Genomic DNA, 17,005 nt, shown 5'->3' with positions numbered 1-17,005 from the left:
CTGTGTGGCTCTTTCCTCTCTGCGGCAGCCATGGCGGCTGCGGGTGCTGGGGCAGGCTGGTGCACCGGCGTTGGTAACGAGCGCTGGACCCCGGCTGCCCCCCGGGAGGGGTGGCTTCTCACACGCCCCCCAAGCTGTGGACACCACGCGGCAGGAAAACCCATTTCCATCCTGGCTCCAGGACAACACAGGGCAGAGAGGAGGGCAAGGGGCTGACAGCCATTTTAAACAGCAGGCCGGTGGCTTCGCAGCCCAGAAGTAGTGCCACCAGGGAGCTTGGAAATGACAAGGCTTGGGCGGAAGTGGGTGGGGGCTGGGGAAAACGGGCACCAGCCACCAGGGCTGAGAGCCCAGAGTGGTAGAGCAGCTGCTGGGCATGCGTGAGGCCTGGGTTCGGGGTCAGCCTGTGGCAGGAGGCGGGGAAGGTGGGAGGAAGGGAGGAGCCGCCCACCTGAACATGTCAGGAGCAGCTGTCACCGGCTCTGGGGACCGGGGAGGGCGGCCCTGGCTGCACGGCGCCCTGGGACCTTAGGAGAGCGGCCTGGGGCGCAGTGACCACAGAACCCCTTCTCTCCCTCCAGGTCTCCTCGTGCTCCTGGGCTGGGTGCAGGGCAAGCCGCTGCTCAGCATGTTCACCATCGGGGTCAGGTAAGAGCCCCCCCCCCCCATCACAGAGAGCATGAGAGGCTGCGGGGCGCGCAGGGCTCGGCGTCCCCCCACAACCAGGCCCCAGAGCGCGTGTCCGGCCAGCGTTCAGAAGCAGGCCTCACCCTGCCCATCCCGTCCCTCTGCCCAGACCACAGACGCCGCAGCCCAGGCTTTGGCTCTGCGCCCGCCGGGCACCACAAGCGTGGGTGCTCCAAGAGCCCCCCGGAGCAGAGCTGAGGGGGCAGAGATTCCTCTGGGCTCGTGGGGGGTTCCGTACGTCATGTGGGGACGGCAAGGGGGAGCAGGGCAGCTGACATTTGCTGCAAAGCAGAGGGGGGCATGTGGGAGCTGTGGAGGGTCCCCTACCTTTAATCCCACCCAGGCCCCAGCCTAGGCAATGGGGTTATCGCACTCGGGACACACCAGACGTGGGCTTCCCCCGTCTCCTAGGTGTCTCTCGGTCCAGTCGAACATGGACAAGCATCTTATCTATGCATAGTTGAGGCGGAGAGGTGAGAAGGGGCCACTAAAGGAAAGGGCAGAAGGTGTGCCAGGAGGGGCCAGGCAGGTGCAAAGGCCCTGGGGTGGGATTGACATGGAACTGAGTCCCACCAGGAGGAGACCCGGCCGGACTCAGCAGGACAGATGACGGCTTCCTCTCTACCAGACCCCTTTCAGATGACACATAGGCTTCCCCCGATCTTTAAGCTTCTGCCAGGGGAGGCCCAGGTAGAAGGCTTGCGGCGCAGGCCCCAGCTTGCTGCAGGAGAGGGGCGGGGGGTGAGCTGTGCTGTGGACCTGGAGTGCATGTGTTTGGGGAGACCCCCCTAATGAGGGGCTGTGACGCCCAGCAGCATGCTGCACCACAGAGAGGAAGAGGCGGCGGGCGGGAGCCAGCTCGCCCGGAAAAACTCCCGGAAAGGAGTCCAGAGCCGCTGCTACACATTCTAGAAAGGTCCCTGTGCTGAGACCCCAGGGCTGCTGGTCACTGTGTCCGCATTTCCTATCAACCTGCCCTGCGGTGGCACCGGCCGAGGCTCAGGTTTCCGGGTGTCGGTGTCAGATTCGTGGAGGATTTTCTAAAATGCATACCAGGCAGCTGTCCTTTAAAAAACACTTTACCCTGAGCCCGGCGCCGGCGGCTCACGCCTGTCATCCTAGCTGCTCAGGAGGCTGAGATCTGAGGATCACGGTTCAAAGCCAGCCCGGGCAGGAACGTCCATGAGACTCTGATCTCCCATAAACCATCCCAAGTGAGAAGTGGCTCAAATGGCCATGAGCATGAAAAGCTCAGAGACAGTGCTGAGGCCCCGAGTGCAAGCCCCAGGACTGGCCACACACACACACACACACACACACACACACACACACACACACACACACACACACACACACACACACACACAACCTGTCCCCTAATTCCTTATGGTGATTGAAGCGCATGCCTTTCCTGGGATGTTCTAATCTTTATTAGTTGTGGATTAATTCTGTATTACCGTGAACATCTCCGGGCCCACCCCTGGCACCCTGCCCTGCGGGGACCCGTCCTAACCCTCGGCAAATATTTGCCCAACTCAGCCATAAAACCACGGAGGCTTTCTGGTTATCACCATGGAAACCAGGTACCACCCCTTGGCCAAATTCAGTAATCTTGGTTTATATAATGTGTCCTGAATGGCCCATTGTCTCTGGACAGAAGCTACCATTCCTACGCTATCTTTCTTAGATTCTAGATTTGTTTTTCTTATTTTACTTTATTGTTATTATTCTTATCATTGGTGGTACTGGATTGAAAGCAGGTTCTTGAACTCCTTAAACAGGTACTCTACCGCTTGAGCCAGACCCTCAACTCTGCATCTTTTTTTACTGCTTATTTTCAACATAGAGTCTCCTTTTTTGCCCTGGCCAGCCTCTACCTCAATCCTTTTACCTCTACCTGTCTTGTGGCTGGGATGAGAGGCTAGACTCACTGTGCCTGACTTGTTTGTTGAGATGGAGTCTCCCTCGCTTTGTCACCCAGGCCAGTCTTAAACTCGGATCCTCCAGATCTCCACTCCTCTGGGATTACAGGCATGCACTGCCATGACTGTCATCATTCTTCGAGTGTCGGTTCAGATATTAACATTCTCGTGCCATCGCCTTAGATTCTAAGCTTTAGATTCTAAGGTATCCATTCTTCTTCACATCTGGCTTCCTCCCTTAGTGCGTCACAAAGAACGGTCGGTGGCTTCCGGACCGCGCTGTCTTAGTCTCCCTGCGCGTGAGGAGGTTGCGCGAGCATCCTTGGCCAGGCTGCCTGCCGGTCACGGACACGGGAAGCCCCTGCCCTGTGCGGGGCAGGCTGGAGCCAGGGCACCGGTCCTCGCATCCACCCCGTCCCTCCTGCAAACACCCAGGCCCAGTGCTCAGAGTGGAATCAGGGGAGAGGCAGAGGGGATTAGGTTTTTTTTGGAACTGTTGCCATGTTTAAAAATCAGAATCTGCTTTTAAAGCCCGAGCTTTAAAGTCTGGCTGTGCTGCTACCCACCCAGGTGGCTGTGTGTGGCATTTTCTTGGGCGGTGCCCAGCCAAGAAGGACACCAACACTTGACATCCCATTTAGTAGAATTATAAGCACACACCATGATGCCCTGCTTACTTGTTGAAATGAGATCTCACTAACATTTCGCCTGGACTGGCCTCTAACAGTAATCCTCCTGACCACTCCACCTCCCAAGTAATGCTTCTCAGGTCCTCTCAAGTCTCTCTCCCTAACAAATCAGAAGAGGGAGCTGGGAGTGTGGCTCCGTGGTAGAGCGCTTGACTCGCATGCACGAAGTCCTGGGTTCAATTCCTCAGCATCCAACACAGAAAAAGCCGGTATTGGCCCTCTGGCTCAAGTGGTAGAGCGCTAGCCTTGAGCAAAAAAAAGCTCAGAGAAGGTGCTCAGCCCCTGAGTTCAAGCCCCAGGACCAGCCAAAACACAAACACAAAAACAAGAAGAGATTAGAAAGCCATAGCAGTCACAGAGACAATGACAGATTAATTCACACTCAAGTGTGGTTGTCTGACAGGAGCAGAGGGCTTGCAGGGGGAGTGGTGGGGCAGTGGTGCTGCGGAGACAAGCACAGGGGAAAGAAGGGGCGAGGCGGGGGATCGCACAGACCAGGCGCGAGGCGCAGGATCGCACAGACCAGGCGCGTGGCGAGGCGAGGCGCAGGATCGCACAGACCAGGCGCGTGGCGAGGCGCGGGATCGCACAGACCAGGCGCGTGGCGAGGGATTGCACAGACCAGGCGCGTGGCGAGGGATTGCACAGACCAGGCGCGTGGCGAGGCGAGGCGCAGGATCGCACAGACCAGGCGCGTGGCGAGGCGTGGGATCGCACAGACCAGGCGCGTGGCGAGGGATTGCACAGACCAGGCGCGTGGCGAGGCGTGGGATCGCACAGACCAGGCGCGTGGCGAGGGATTGCACAGACCAGGCGCGTGGCGAGGCGTGGGATCGCACAGACCAGGCGCGTGGCGAGGGATTGCACAGACCAGGCAGGGGATCGCACAGACCAGGCGCGTGGCGAGGTGCGGGATCACACAGACCAGGCGCGTGGCGAGGACGCTGGGATCGCACAGACCAGGCGCGAGGCGCGGGATCGCACAGACCAGGCGCGAGGCGCGGGATCGCACAGACCAGGCGCGTGGCGAGGCACGGGATCGCACAGACCAGGCGCGTGGCGAGGCGTGGGATCGCACAGACCAGGCGCGAGGCGAGGCAGGGGATCGCACAGACCAGGCGCGTGGCGAGGCGCGGGATCGCACAGACCAGGCGCGTGGCGAGGCGTGGGATCGCACAGACCAGGCGTGTGGGGAGGGATCGCACAGACCAGGCGCGAGGCGAGGCGCGGGATCGCACAGACCAGGCGCGTGGCACGGTGCGGGATCGCACAGACCAGGCGCGTGGCGAGGCAGGGGATCACACAGATCAGGCAGGGGATTGCACAGACCAGGCGCGTGGCACGGTGTGGGATCGCACAGACCAGGTGCGTGGTGAGGCGTGGGATCGCACAGACCAGGCGCGTGGCAAGGCACGGGATCGCACAGACCAGGCGTGTGGCATGGTGCGGGATCGCACAGACCAGGCGCGTGGTGAGGCAGGGGATCGCACAGACCAGGCGCGTGGCGAGGCAGGGGATCGCACAGACCAGGCGCGTGGCGAGGCGCGGGATCGCACAGACCAGGCGCGTGGCAAGGCGCGGGATCGCACAGACCAGGCAGGGGATCGCACAGACCAGGCGTGTGGCACGGTGCGGGATCGCACAGACCAAGCACGTGGCGAGGCGGGGGATCGCACAGACCAGGCGCGTGGCAAGGCGCGGGATCGCACAGACCAGGCGCGTGGCAAGGCGCGGGATCGCACAGACCAGGCGCGTGGCATGGTGCGGGATCGCACAGACCAGGCGCGTGGCGAGGCGGGGGATCGCACAGACCAGGCGCGTGGCAAGGCGCGGGATCGCACAGACCAGGCGCGTGGCATGGTGCGGGATCGCACAGACCAGGCGCGTGGCGAGGCGGGGGATCGCACAGACCAGGCGCGTGGCACGGTGCGGGGCGCGCGCCACCGTGGCGGAGGCTCACAGGGTCTGGCTTTCCCCGCAGCCTGGCTGTGGCCGCCATTCCCGAGGGCTTGCCCATCGTCGTCACGGTGACGCTGGTCCTGGGCGTGCTGCGCATGGCCAAGAAGCGGGTGATGGTGAAGAAGCTGCCCATCGTGGAGACTCTGGGTGAGGCCCCGCGGGCTGGACGGAGGTTCGGGGGGCGGCCGGCCGTTCTGCGGGCTGGACGGTGGTTCAGGGGGGCGGCCGGCCGTTCCGCGGGCTGGACGGTGGTTCGGGGGGCGGCCAGCCGTTCCGCGGGCTGGACGGTGGTTCGGGGGGCGGCCGGCCGTTCCATGGGCTGGACAGCGGTTCGGGGGGCGGCCGGCCATTCCGCGGGCTGGACGGAGGTTCGGGGGGGGGGGTGGCCGGCCGTTCCACGGGCTGGATGGAGGTTCGGGGGGCGGCCGGCCATTCCGCAGGCTGGACAGCGGTTCGGGGTTGGCCGGCCGTTCCGCAGGCTGGACGGAGGTTTCGGGGGGCGGCCGGCCATTCCAGTGCAGAGTGTTTCACCCGTCTCTCTGCACACCCGCGTCTGGCGGGGCCAGGTTGCTGTGATGTCATCTGCTCAGATAAGACAGGGACACTGACGGCCAACGAAATGACCGTCACCCAGCTGGTCACCTCCGATGGGCTGCAGGCCCAGGTGAGTCCTGTACGTTCACGCGGTGTGAGACCACGGTGAGCCCCGCCACCAACTGAGGGCCCGTGGAATCTTCTAGAACATGGTGGGTGGAGACCAGGGGCTGTGGGGCCGCCTCCTTGCTTCAAAATGGCAGCAGGCATTGCCACCCCTCTGCAGCGCCCCTTCCGTTCTAGTTGCTTTTGGCTAGATCTCATTGCGAGCGTTAGTTTTTCATTGTTTTGTGGCTGTGGTCTGGCGTGTGCCCCGGCGCCGCCCTGACCCCCAGCGTGAGCGCACACGGCCACACAGCGCGAGACCCCGCTGTGCACGCTCCCCCAACGAGGGTCTGTAGGAAGAACTCCGTGCTGCACTCAGCCACGTCTCCCAGGCAGAGCAGCAGTGAACGGGGGCGTGGCAGCGTCTACTTGGTAACTACGCTGTTGGGGTTTTTGTTGTTGTTTTTGGTGTGGGTACTGGGGCTTGAACTCAGGGCCTGGGCACTGCCTCTGAGCTAGTCCTCTACCACTTGATCCACACCTCCACGTCTGGCTTTGGGGCAGTTAATTGGAGATAAGAGTCTCACGGACGTTCCTGCCTGGGCTGGCTTTGAACCATGATCCTCAGGTCTCAGCCTTCTGAGCAGCTAGGATGACAGGCGTGCGCCACCAGCGCCCATTCTTGGCACATGGGCATGGGCATCTGTGGACATGTGGTAGTCGGTGGCTTCCCTGGCCCGGGGACAGATGTGCCATCTTGACAGGGGCTTTGTGTCTGCGAGGCTAGTATGTGCACCACAGCTCTGAGAAAATGTACATCCAGTGTGTTCTAGAACATTCTCTCCCTGTGCCTGCCCAGGGATCACCCTAGTACGCAGTCACCCCCGGCCCCCAGAGCGTGCTGTGGGTCAGCGGTGTCGGTGGTTAGCTGGCCCCGAGGGACGTGTTCCCGTACCGGCCGCGTCTTTGGGGACGAGGGGGGACGGGCCACGCCGGGAGCCCCGTGGGCAGCCCGGTGACATGCGCGCTCGTGCCCCGCAGGTCAGCGGCGTCGGGTACAACGGCACGGGCGCCGTGCGTCTTCTCCCAACCAAGGAAGTGGTCAAGGGGTTTGCCAGCGTCTCCGTGGGGCGGCTGGTGGAGGTGAGCGGGCACCCGGGGCACTGCCGTGGGCTGCGGCTTCTCTCCAGCCAGGGACCTGGGCACCCGTCAGCGGCCGCGACCCTGGCCGGCCCACGCGCGGTGACCGGCTGTGGTCATCGAGGCCCGGGTCAGCCCCCAGGGGGACCCCCTCCAAGCTGTGCCCATCCCCCAGGGTCAGGGGCCCCCAAGTGTACCCCACCAGGATGGTTGGGAAGCTGGGGTCATCTCCCCAGGGCGGTGTGAGCCAAGCCCTGGGCTATCCCCGTGCGAGCGCACACTGCATTCCTTCTGGTCAGTTCCAGTGCCGGCAGGGAGGGACGCGGGGTCACCCCAAGTGGAACTCATTAGGTCCCGCCCCCTCAAGGGCCCCCCGTCACCCACATCACCCCCCACTACATTCCTCAGACGGCTTTGCATCCCGGCCCTGCTCCGGGCCGGAGGCAGGACTTGTGCTTCTGTGCTGAGAGGCTGATTTGGTGGAGCACTGTCTGTCCATCTCCAGCCACCCTCCCTCCCCCCTCCCCCCCCCCCCCGTCTGTCTCCAGCCCCAGCTCTAAGGGGCCCCGCGGGCCAGTGTGTCCTGGGTGGGCCCCGCCCGGGGCAGCTCCCGAGAGATGGCCACCACTCTAAGTGACTCGTTTCAGGCTGGCTGCGTGGCCAACAATGCTGTCGTGGGGAAGAACTCGGTGATGGGGCAGCCCACCGAGGGCGCCCTGCTCGCGCTGGCCATGAAGGTAGGGCGCTGGGTGCTGGGTACTGGGCGCTGGATGCTGGGTACTGGGCACTGGGTGCTGGGCGCTGGGTGCTGGGTACTGGGTGCTGGGCGCTGGGTGCTGGGTGGGTGCTGGGTGCCAACAAAATTCGGGCCCAGGGAGCCCGGGGTGCTGTGCAGTCTCGGGGAGTCCCGTGGGTCTCTGAGCCCTCTGGCAAGACTCTAGAAGGAGCCGGGCGCTGGTGGCTCACGCCTGTAATCCTAGCTACTCAGGAGGCTGAGATCTGAGGATCATGGTTCAAAGCCAGCCCAGGCAGGAGAGACCGTAAGACTCCTATCTCCAATAAACCACCAGAAAACCGGAAGTGGCGCTGTAGCTCAAGTGGTAGAGCGCTCGCCTTGAGCTGAAGAGCTGAGGGACAGCATCCAGGCCCAGAGTTCAAGCCCCACGACCAACAAAAAAAAAAAAAAAAGACTCTAGAAGGAATCCCAGAAAAACACGATGCTCAGGCCCAGGTGCTATAGACGGGAGCCCTGAGTGGCCCTGCGAGGTTTTCTCCATCCGCTCACCCAGGCCCCCCGCCTCCAACACCCCCCTCCCACATTCAGGCCATGAGCTCCAGTTTCTCATCTACGAGGTGGTTTAAATGACGGAGGATTGGCACAGCCCCCCCTCTGCCGGCACGGGCCTCCGGTGACGCTCCATCCTTCTTCCTAGATGGACTTAAGTCACGTCAAAGACTTGTACGTCCGAAGGGAAGAGATCCCCTTCAGTTCCGAGCAGAAGTGGATGGCGGTGAGATGCAGCCTGAAGAATGAGGTGCGTCTGTGCACAGACATGGACGGAGGACCCTGGGCCAGGTCCTGGGAGCCTCCAGACTCAGAGGGGCAGTGGGAGTGGGGTCCAGGGTGTCCTGCTCTCCTGGGGCTCTCCAAGAAGGGCCCAGTCACTGTATCAGGAGCTAGACAGAAATTCAGAGCCCTGGCCCCAACCCCACATTCCTCCTGTGTCAGAAACTCCCACTGAGTCTGGCACTAGTAGTTCATGCCTGTAATCGGAACTGCTCAGAAGGCTGAGATCTGAGGATCACAGTTTGAAGCCAGCCTGGGCAGAAAAGAGACAAGAGGCTCATCTCTAACCAGCAAATGCCAGAAGCGGAGCTGTGGTTCAAATGGCAGAGCATCAGCCTTGAGTGGAAAAGCTAAGCAGTAGCACCCAGGTCCTGAATTCAAGCCCAGACACCAGCGCGCACACACACACACGCACACGCACGCACGCACACGCACGCACGCACGCACGTCCCAGCGGAAGCCCCACGCACCCGTGTCCTGGGGCGGGCACAAGTGGGAGACAAGTACAGGCCAGCTCTGCCCCATGCTGGTCCCGGGACCGTGGCGGTCACTGCCGAGGCTGCCGGTGACCGCGGAATTTTCCTCCACCTTCTGCAAGGATGGGGACGACATGTACTTCATGAAGGGAGCCTTGGAGGAGGTGGTGCGCTGCTGCAGCCTCTACAACCATGGGGGCCTCTCCCTGCCGCTGACGCCCCAGCAGGAGGCCTTCTGGAGGCAGGAGGAGAGGAGGATGGGGGCGCTGGGGCTGCGGGGTCAGTACCGATGCCGGCCTGGCGTCCACGGGCACGGGGCGCTGGCAGGGGTGGGGTGGTGAACTCACCTCCAGAACAGAGCCACCCGTGACCTGTGCCCACCCAGGCATGGTTTACATGTAGGAGGGGAGGGGAGGGGGAGGGGAGGGGAGGGGAGGGGGGAGGGGAGGGGAGGAGGGAGGGGAGGGGGGAAGGGAGGGGAGGGGAGGGGGGAGGAGAGGGGAGGGGAGGGGGGAGGGGAGGGGAGGGGGGAGGGGAGGGGAGGAGGGACGGGAGGGGGGAAAGGAGGGGAGGGGAGGGGAGGGGAGGGGAGGGGAGGGGGAGGGGACACCCACCAGCCCAGGAAAATGCTTCCACCCATCTCCCTCTTTCTGCCCTGAAGCCCCGCCTTCCCTGAGGGCATGTGGGATGCTGGGTGTCACGTGACGCTTGTCACCCGGGGTTCCCTTCGCGGTCAGTGGCCACGGCCCCACACCCACTGGAGGTGACAGGTGCAGACTCGGAGAGGACAGGAATGGCCACGGCGCCGTCCTCACCGCCCAGGCTCCCTGGTGGCCGTGCGTGGTGGAGGCTCTGGTTCCAGTCCACGCGTGGCCAGCCCTGTGTCCCCTCCCGGCGGGCACACAAGGCCACCACCCCTCCTGCCCTCCCCACCCCAGCCGCTCGCAGACAGGATGGGGGCCATGGCGGGGGGGGCCTGGCTGGGGACTGAAGTGGCCCTTTCAGCCCCCGTGACCCCTGCTTGGGCCTTGCTCTCCCGCAGTGCTAGGCCTGGCCTCCGGGCCCGAGCTGGGGCGGCTGACCTTCCTGGGTCTGGTGGGCATCATCGACCCCCCGAGGGCCGGCGTGAAGGAAGCCATCCAGCTGCTCTCGGCCGCGGGCGTGTCGGTGAAGATGGTGACGGGGGATGCCCTGGAGACAGCCATGGCCATAGGTACCGGGGTGAGGGCCGGGGACCCACTCCTTCCCCTCACTCTGTCCCCCGCCAGGCTGCAGCAGCTCTGCCACCCAGCCCCAGGCGCGTAGAGAAGGTGCTGAGCTGCACAGGCTGGCGGGGCTCCGGCGTTCTGCCTGCTGACCTGCTGGAAGCGAAAATACTAGTAGTTCTCCAGAGGCCCTGTGCAAACCGAGGGCCTACTGTGTGCGCAGAACTGAGGGCCTACCATGTGCGCAGAACTGAGGGCCTACTGTGTGTGCAGAACTGAGGGCCTACTGTGTGCGCAGAGCTGAGGGCCTACTGTGTGTGCAGAACTGAGGGCCTACTGTGTGCGCAGAGCTGAGGGCCTACTGTGTGCACAGAACTGAGGGCCTACTGTGTGCACAGAACTGAGGGCCTACCGTGTGCGGCAGGCTCCTCGTCCCGTGCTCCCCCCTCCCCCGACAGCAGTGTGCAGCGTGCGGTGTCCATGCTGGCTGCAGCGCTGGACAATCACGAGCCACCTGACCCTCAGTCTCAGTGTTCACGGAGGGCCCCCAGCTGCCATGGCGTTCCCGTGGTTCTCTGCGTCTACATGGGCACAGGGAGGGATGGGCGTGGGGTGGAGGGTGGGAGCCGCCTCAGGCCCACACTCTGGCAGGAAGGAACATCGGCCTGTGTGACGAGCAGCCGAAGGCCATGTCTGGGGAAGAGGTGGAGGGCGCCGAGCAGGGCGAGCTGGCGGCCTGCGTGGAGCAGGTGCGTTCTCGGGCTGGCAGGGCACGGGGGTGGGGGCAGCCTCTGTCCCATGCCCACTGACGCCTCACCCTGCTGCACCAGGTGTCTGTGTTCTACAGGACCAGCCCCAAGCACAAGGTCAAGATCATAAAGGTATGCTTGGCCGGCAGGCCTGCTCAACCCCCGGCCGTAGGCCCCGGGAGCTCACAGGTCCCTCGGGGGACAGTCTGGGTGGATGGGTGGCTGTGTGGGTGCATGGGTGACTTGTGGGCCTCAGCCACAGCTCAGGTCACCCCACCATATTTGGCCCCAGGGAATGCTGGGAAACGTCTTCTCTGGTGGGCAGGCAAGCCTAGAAGACCCCCATTTCAACCATTAAAAAGCTGGGTGTGATAGACACACCTATCATCCCAATTACATCAGAAATATAAATAGGAGAATGCTGTCAATGCTGGCCCAGGCATATACATGAAACCCTGTCTCAAAAATAATGAAAGCAGGGGCTGGGAAGGTGGCTCAGTGGTAGAGCGCTTGCCTTGCATGCCTGAGGCCCTGGGTTCGATTCCTCAGCACCACATAAGCAAAAAGAAAAAAGCCAGAAGTGACGCTGTGGCTCAGGTGGTAGAGCGCTCGCCTTGAGCTGAAGAGCTGAGGGACAGCGCCCAGGCCCAGAGTTCAGGCCTCACGACCGGACCCAAAAAAATAATAATAATAATGAAAGCAGGCTGGGCGCCGCTGGCTCACGCCTGTCATCCTAGCTATTTAGGAGGCTGAGATCTGAGGATCACGGTTCAAAGCCATCCCAGGCAGGAAAGTCCATAAGACTCTTATCTCCAATGAGCCACCACAAAACCAGAAGTGGTGCTGTGGCTCAAGCAGAAGAGTGCTCGCCTTGAGCTGAAGAGTGCAGGGACAGCGCCCAGGCCCAGAGTTCAAGCGGCATGACCAACAACAAAAAAAGAAAAGAAATTAAAAAATGATACCTAAGAGGGCTGAGGGTATAGCTCAGCAATAGAGCATTTTTCTAGCAAGCACAAGGCCCTAAGTTCAAATCCCACTACCATCAAAGAAAAAAAACCTCTTAGGAATGCCTGTGGTTTTCTCACATATCTAGCACTCCCCCGGGGACGTTGGGGCTGCGCTTTCTTCTTTTTGGTTATGTGGGGCTGGTTTCCTCGCTTTGTTTTGGTATAAAGTTGTGACAACGCAGGTTGTTCCACACGAGGGGTTCGAGGCCCTCCCTGGGTGGGGCGCTGCTTTTGCCTGCTAATAGCGACCTTCGCTGCCTGAGCCTGGGCCTCCCATGCCAGGGTGCGGCTGGCGGCCGCTGGGGCAGGCGGAGCTGGTGCCGACGCCGGCGCCGGGCAGCGATTCCCGGCGCCCCTCTGAAGGGTCCCGGCCTCACTGCTTGACTTGGGGGGAAGATTCTAGAAGGGGGTGCTCCAGCCACGGGCCCACACAGCCTGCCCTTCCCACAGGCCCTGCAGGAGTCGGGGGCGGTGGTGGCCATGACGGGGGACGGCGTGAACGACGCGGTGGCCCTGAAGTCCGCGGACATCGGAGTTGCCATGGGACAGACGGGGACGGATGTCAGCAAGGAAGCCGCCGACATGGTGCTGGTGGACGATGACTTCTCAGCCATCATGTGAGCAGCAGGGGGCGAGGGGAACGGGGGGGTATTGAGCATGCGTGCTGCGCTGGACATGGGAAGGGGGAGCTGCTGAGAGGGGGGACCCCCAGGCAGGCCTCCCCTCCGGGTGCCAGCAGCGCCTGCCTGCCCTGAGGTCCAGATCAGAACCCAGAGTCGGCTCTGGGTTCAGGCCCAGGACTGACCCGTGTGCACGTGCATGTGCACACACACACACAATCACGTTTGGAAGGATAGACATTGACAGTTTGGGGGTTCAGCGTGGTACTGGGCGGCAAGCTTGCTAAGCAGGTGGTCTCATTGCTGAGCCTTAGCCTCTTCTGGTGGTACTTCAGGTTTTGGGTCTCAGTTCCTTCCTGGGTGCGCACCTGGACCACAGTCCTAATTTGGCTTCCCACTGAAACTGGGACCAGAGGTGTATACCACCACACCCAGATTTTTCTGTTGAGATGGAGTCAGTAGATGTGTCTGCCTGGGCTGGCCTAGAACAGCAAACTTCCCATTCCCAGCCTCCCAAGTGGCTGGCACTGCTAGCATGAACCACCAGCACCTGGCTGAAGTAGTCTTCTCTTTACAACAGACTTGCCTTTTTCTTAAAACCCTTCACTTCAGCTATACAAAAACGCAGTCCTGACGCGCAGGGCAGGCAGGGCCGTCAGTTCCTTTGCAATTCATCTGGACAGCTTTCTCTGTTAGCGACACCAGGCCTGGCTGTCAGGAGGCCTTGGCCACACCCCTCCATGCCTCCGGTGGGCGTGGCTTGCAAGCTCCACCCCATCACACAGGTGGCATCAGCCGGGGCCCCTGACAGAGGTGTCACTCAGACAGTCCACACGGGGCGGCAGGAAGCTGCTGGGTACCGTCGGGGCGATGTGGCCTTGTGCTCTGGGGCGCCCGCCGGGGTCAGCTCACGTGGTCACGCCTGCCGTCCCGGCCTGCCTTGCAGGGACGCCGTGGAGGAAGGCAAGGGGATCTTCCACAACATCAAGAACTTTGTCCGCTTCCAGCTGAGCACGTGAGCGGCGGCCGGCCCTCCCCTCCCGGCGTGGCGGGCGCTGGGGTGGCAGGCAGGCTCTGACAGCCGCGTCTGCCGTGGGGCCCGCAGGAGCATCGCAGCCCTGAGCCTCATCACCCTGTCCACCGTGTGCGACCTGCCCAGCCCCCTCAACGCCATGCAGATCCTGTGGGTGAACATCATCATGGACGGGCCGCCAGCCCAGAGGTGAGGCCGGCCCCAGGTCGCAGGGAACGGGGGAAGGGGGCGGGGGGGGGGGGGACCCAGGCGACTGAAGGGTGCTGTGCTTGGGGGAGGGGACGGGAGGAATCAGCTGGAATACAGGGCTCCCTGGGGCTAGAACGCAGGCCCTGATCTCCTCAGCTCACACCTCCAGAACCGCACCCCCATTCCTCTATCCGCCACCCACACTCTGTCCTGCACCTGCTCTGTTCCTCCCTAGAGGGATCTGGAGGTAGATGGGCGCGTGTGTGTATGTGCACGCACCCGTACTGGGGCTTGAACTCAGAGCCTCAGACTTGGCAGAAAGTGAAGTCTCAGTCCCTGGGGGCCCTGCCTCAGGCGGTGTGGTGGCTGCTATCCTCCAGATTATGGAGCCGAGCCTCCCACCCAGCGCTGCCCCCCACCCCCACGCCCCACACTGACCCAGTGACTGAGTCTTAGGAAAGAGGTGCAGGCGGCCTCGGCCTGCGGGCCGTGGACGGATGGGAGAGGGTGGTGTCTGAGGGGTGCAGGCCATGTGGGGCGAGGTTTCCTGTATCCCCGGCTTGTTTCCAAGTGTGGCTTGTGTCTCTGGACAGCTTGGGGGTGGAGCCTGTGGACAGGGACGCCCTGGGCCAGCCGCCACGCCGCGTCCAGGACACGATCCTGAGCAGGGTCCTGGTCCTGCGGATCCTCATGTCTGCGGCCACCATCCTCAGCGGGACCCTCTTTATCTTCTGGAAGGAGGTGGGCTGCGGGTCACACAGGGTGGGCACAGTGCGGCCCCGCCCGTGCCCCGTGGGCTCTGGGCGGAGGAGAGGGTGGGAAACAGCACAGAGAGGAGCCCCACCACAAATCCTCTCACCCCTGGGCCTCTGGGGCGGCCTGCGGGGTCAGGGAAGCTCCTGGAAGCCGTGCGGCTGGCGGAGGGGGCAGGCCGACCCTCCACCTGCCCCAGGGTGGCGGGAGCGCGTGGAGCAGGACAGGACACGGCTGGGCCCACGCCTGTTTCTCTCGCGCTGCCTCTGCTGGCCTCGCTCCCTTGCACTGCGCCTTGGGCCTAGCAGTGTAGCCCGGCCTTTCGCAGCCTCCTCGGCTGGGTGCCAGCCTTGTGGCAGCCCTCAGGGTGGGGCCCTGGGTGAGAAGTGCAGAGTTCCAGGACCCTGTACAGCGCGCCCCAGGACCTTGGCCTCAGGTGTTCAACTGGCTACAGCTTGGGTCTGAAAACCTCTGCCTGGCACTGGAGCCCTGTGGAACCGGCAGGACCCAAGCAGGCCAGGAAGTGGAGGCAAGAATGGCCCAGAAACTTCCTCCAGGAGACGGCTCCCCTCCAGCCCAGCTTCCCAGCGTGGGCCCCCTCTGAGAGCCAAGGGTTCTGGATGGCTCTGGACTGTTCTGCTCTCTGGGCTTAGGGAGGGGCACTACCCCCTGCAATCCCAGCTCTGTGGCTCCGCCCCTCAGAGCAGGGCAGGGTCCCGTGGCCTCCTGGCCATGATGGCGGGCCGCCACTGTCCTGCAGATTCCTGAGGACAAGGCCAGCACCCCGCGCACCACCACCATGACCTTCACCTGCTTTGTGTTTTTCGATCTCTTCAATGCCCTGAGCTGCCGATCTCAGGTGAGCCAGGCCGTGGTGACTCTCCCCATATCCAGCACCGGGCCGGGGCCTTCCCCCCGTGCGCTTCCTGCTAAAGCCTCGGGGAGGGAGGTGCGGGGCTGGGTGGAGCCGGGGTCCCACCGTTCATCGTCTGACCAGGGGCATCTTCCAGCTCCAAATCCCAACAGCCTCCATTCCACAGCGCCTGCCGGCCTGCCCAGACAGACAGACATGGGGTGGCTCAGAGCAGGGACACACGTCCCCACGGGGCCTGGGGGGGGGGGCTGCCCCACCCGGGGGCGGATGGCGCTCCAGCGACCTCCCACCTCCTTCCGCAGACCAAGTTGATTTTCGAGCTCGGTTTCCTCCGGAACCGCATGTTCCTCTACTCGGTGCTGGGCTCGATCCTGGGGCAGCTGGCGGTGATCTACGTCCCTCCCCTGCAGAAGGTGTTCCAGACGGAAGGCCTGGGCGCGCTGGGTGAGTGGGGGGCTGGAGCCTTCACTGCCGTCAGGGCCTCGCGCTGCCCGCCGGCCGGGGTGGGGGCGCGGCCGCAGCGCAGCGCAGAGCCCCGGCCCTGCGGAGTCTCCCTGGAGTGACACCCGGGGGACAGAACACAGGGGACAGAACAGCAGGAGGCCCTCCCGCGCCAGCAGCCTGGGAGACGGCGCGAGCACCCGGCCTCAGGGCCGCAGGCTCAGCCAAGCTCAAGCAGCACAGGTGGAGCCGGGGCCTGGCGCGGCCCTGGCTAAGGAAGTGACGGACGCTCCCCCGCCCGAGCACAGACGCTGCTGCTGCTGCTGCTGCTGCGTCAGTGGAACCCAGGGTGGGCCAGGCTGCACGAGGCTCGGCTCTCCCCTGGGACCTCCAGACCAGTGTCCCTGCAGCGCACCCTGAGGGGCCCAGCCCCAACTGTGTAGCGGACGCCCCCTGGGGGAGCGGGCGTGCATGGCACCCAGAGCGGGTGGAGCAGGCAGGCGGCCTGGGCTTCTGACACGCCTCTCCCGTTGGCAGATCTGCTGCTGTTAACTGGCCTGGCCTCGTCCGTCTTCATCTTCTCGGAGCTACTCAAGCTTTGCGAGCGGCACTGTACACACGCCACGGCCCTGCCGTGCCAGGGGGCGGCGGGACCCGTCCGCCGGCCACAGCCCTGAGCCCGCTGGATTCGGAGTGCCAGGGGCCCCCTGCTCCGGTCGTGCCCAGCCGCCCAGGAGTTCGGGGCAGGGCGCCGTCAGGGCATGGACTCCACCTGCCGCACTGGGACCCTGGTGTCCGTTCTCAGGAGCCTGCGCCTCGCCCTGGACACGGCGGGAGAAACTGTACATAAGCAGTCGTGTTATTTATTAAATCACAACCGTTTTTATCAGCTCGTCGGTGCACACACTTGTGCCCTAGCGGAGGCCACACAGACTGGCAGGGGATGCGGGCGGGATGGCGACCCCACCTCCACGGCCTGCCTTCACTGTGAAATGCGGTCCGGGGTGCGTCTGCACAACACAGTACCACCCAAGCCGCAACACCCCCCCCCCCAC

At 63.4% G+C, this 17,005-nt stretch overlaps 1 protein-coding gene across 1 annotated transcript in view; it reads left to right on the top strand.

Annotated features, from left to right (window-relative positions):
• Atp2c2 (ATPase secretory pathway Ca2+ transporting 2) overlaps nt 1–17,005 on the top strand; it is a 37,835-nt gene that overhangs the window by 19,206 nt on the left and 1,624 nt on the right. The window contains exons 11-28 of the mRNA XM_042671457.1: nt 582–648; nt 5,280–5,404; nt 5,824–5,921; nt 6,938–7,039; nt 7,684–7,773; nt 8,470–8,571; nt 9,202–9,358; nt 10,122–10,292; nt 10,936–11,033; nt 11,115–11,165; nt 12,491–12,657; nt 13,607–13,675; nt 13,766–13,882; nt 14,476–14,623; nt 15,396–15,494; nt 15,812–15,953; nt 16,488–16,562; nt 16,677–16,792. Of these exons, the coding sequence (XP_042527391.1) occupies nt 582–648; nt 5,280–5,404; nt 5,824–5,921; nt 6,938–7,039; nt 7,684–7,773; nt 8,470–8,571; nt 9,202–9,358; nt 10,122–10,292; nt 10,936–11,033; nt 11,115–11,165; nt 12,491–12,657; nt 13,607–13,675; nt 13,766–13,882; nt 14,476–14,623; nt 15,396–15,494; nt 15,812–15,953; nt 16,488–16,562; nt 16,677–16,792 (1,994 nt within the window). The remainder of the gene's footprint in view (nt 1–581; nt 649–5,279; nt 5,405–5,823; nt 5,922–6,937; nt 7,040–7,683; nt 7,774–8,469; nt 8,572–9,201; nt 9,359–10,121; nt 10,293–10,935; nt 11,034–11,114; nt 11,166–12,490; nt 12,658–13,606; nt 13,676–13,765; nt 13,883–14,475; nt 14,624–15,395; nt 15,495–15,811; nt 15,954–16,487; nt 16,563–16,676; nt 16,793–17,005) is intronic.

This window comes from Dipodomys spectabilis, unplaced genomic scaffold, assembly GCF_019054845.1.
Source record: "Dipodomys spectabilis isolate Male_0828 unplaced genomic scaffold, ASM1905484v1 ptg000628l, whole genome shotgun sequence".
In the NCBI taxonomy this organism is placed as follows: domain Eukaryota; kingdom Metazoa; phylum Chordata; class Mammalia; order Rodentia; family Heteromyidae; genus Dipodomys; species Dipodomys spectabilis.
This window is presented reverse-complemented; position numbering and strand designations above follow the sequence as displayed.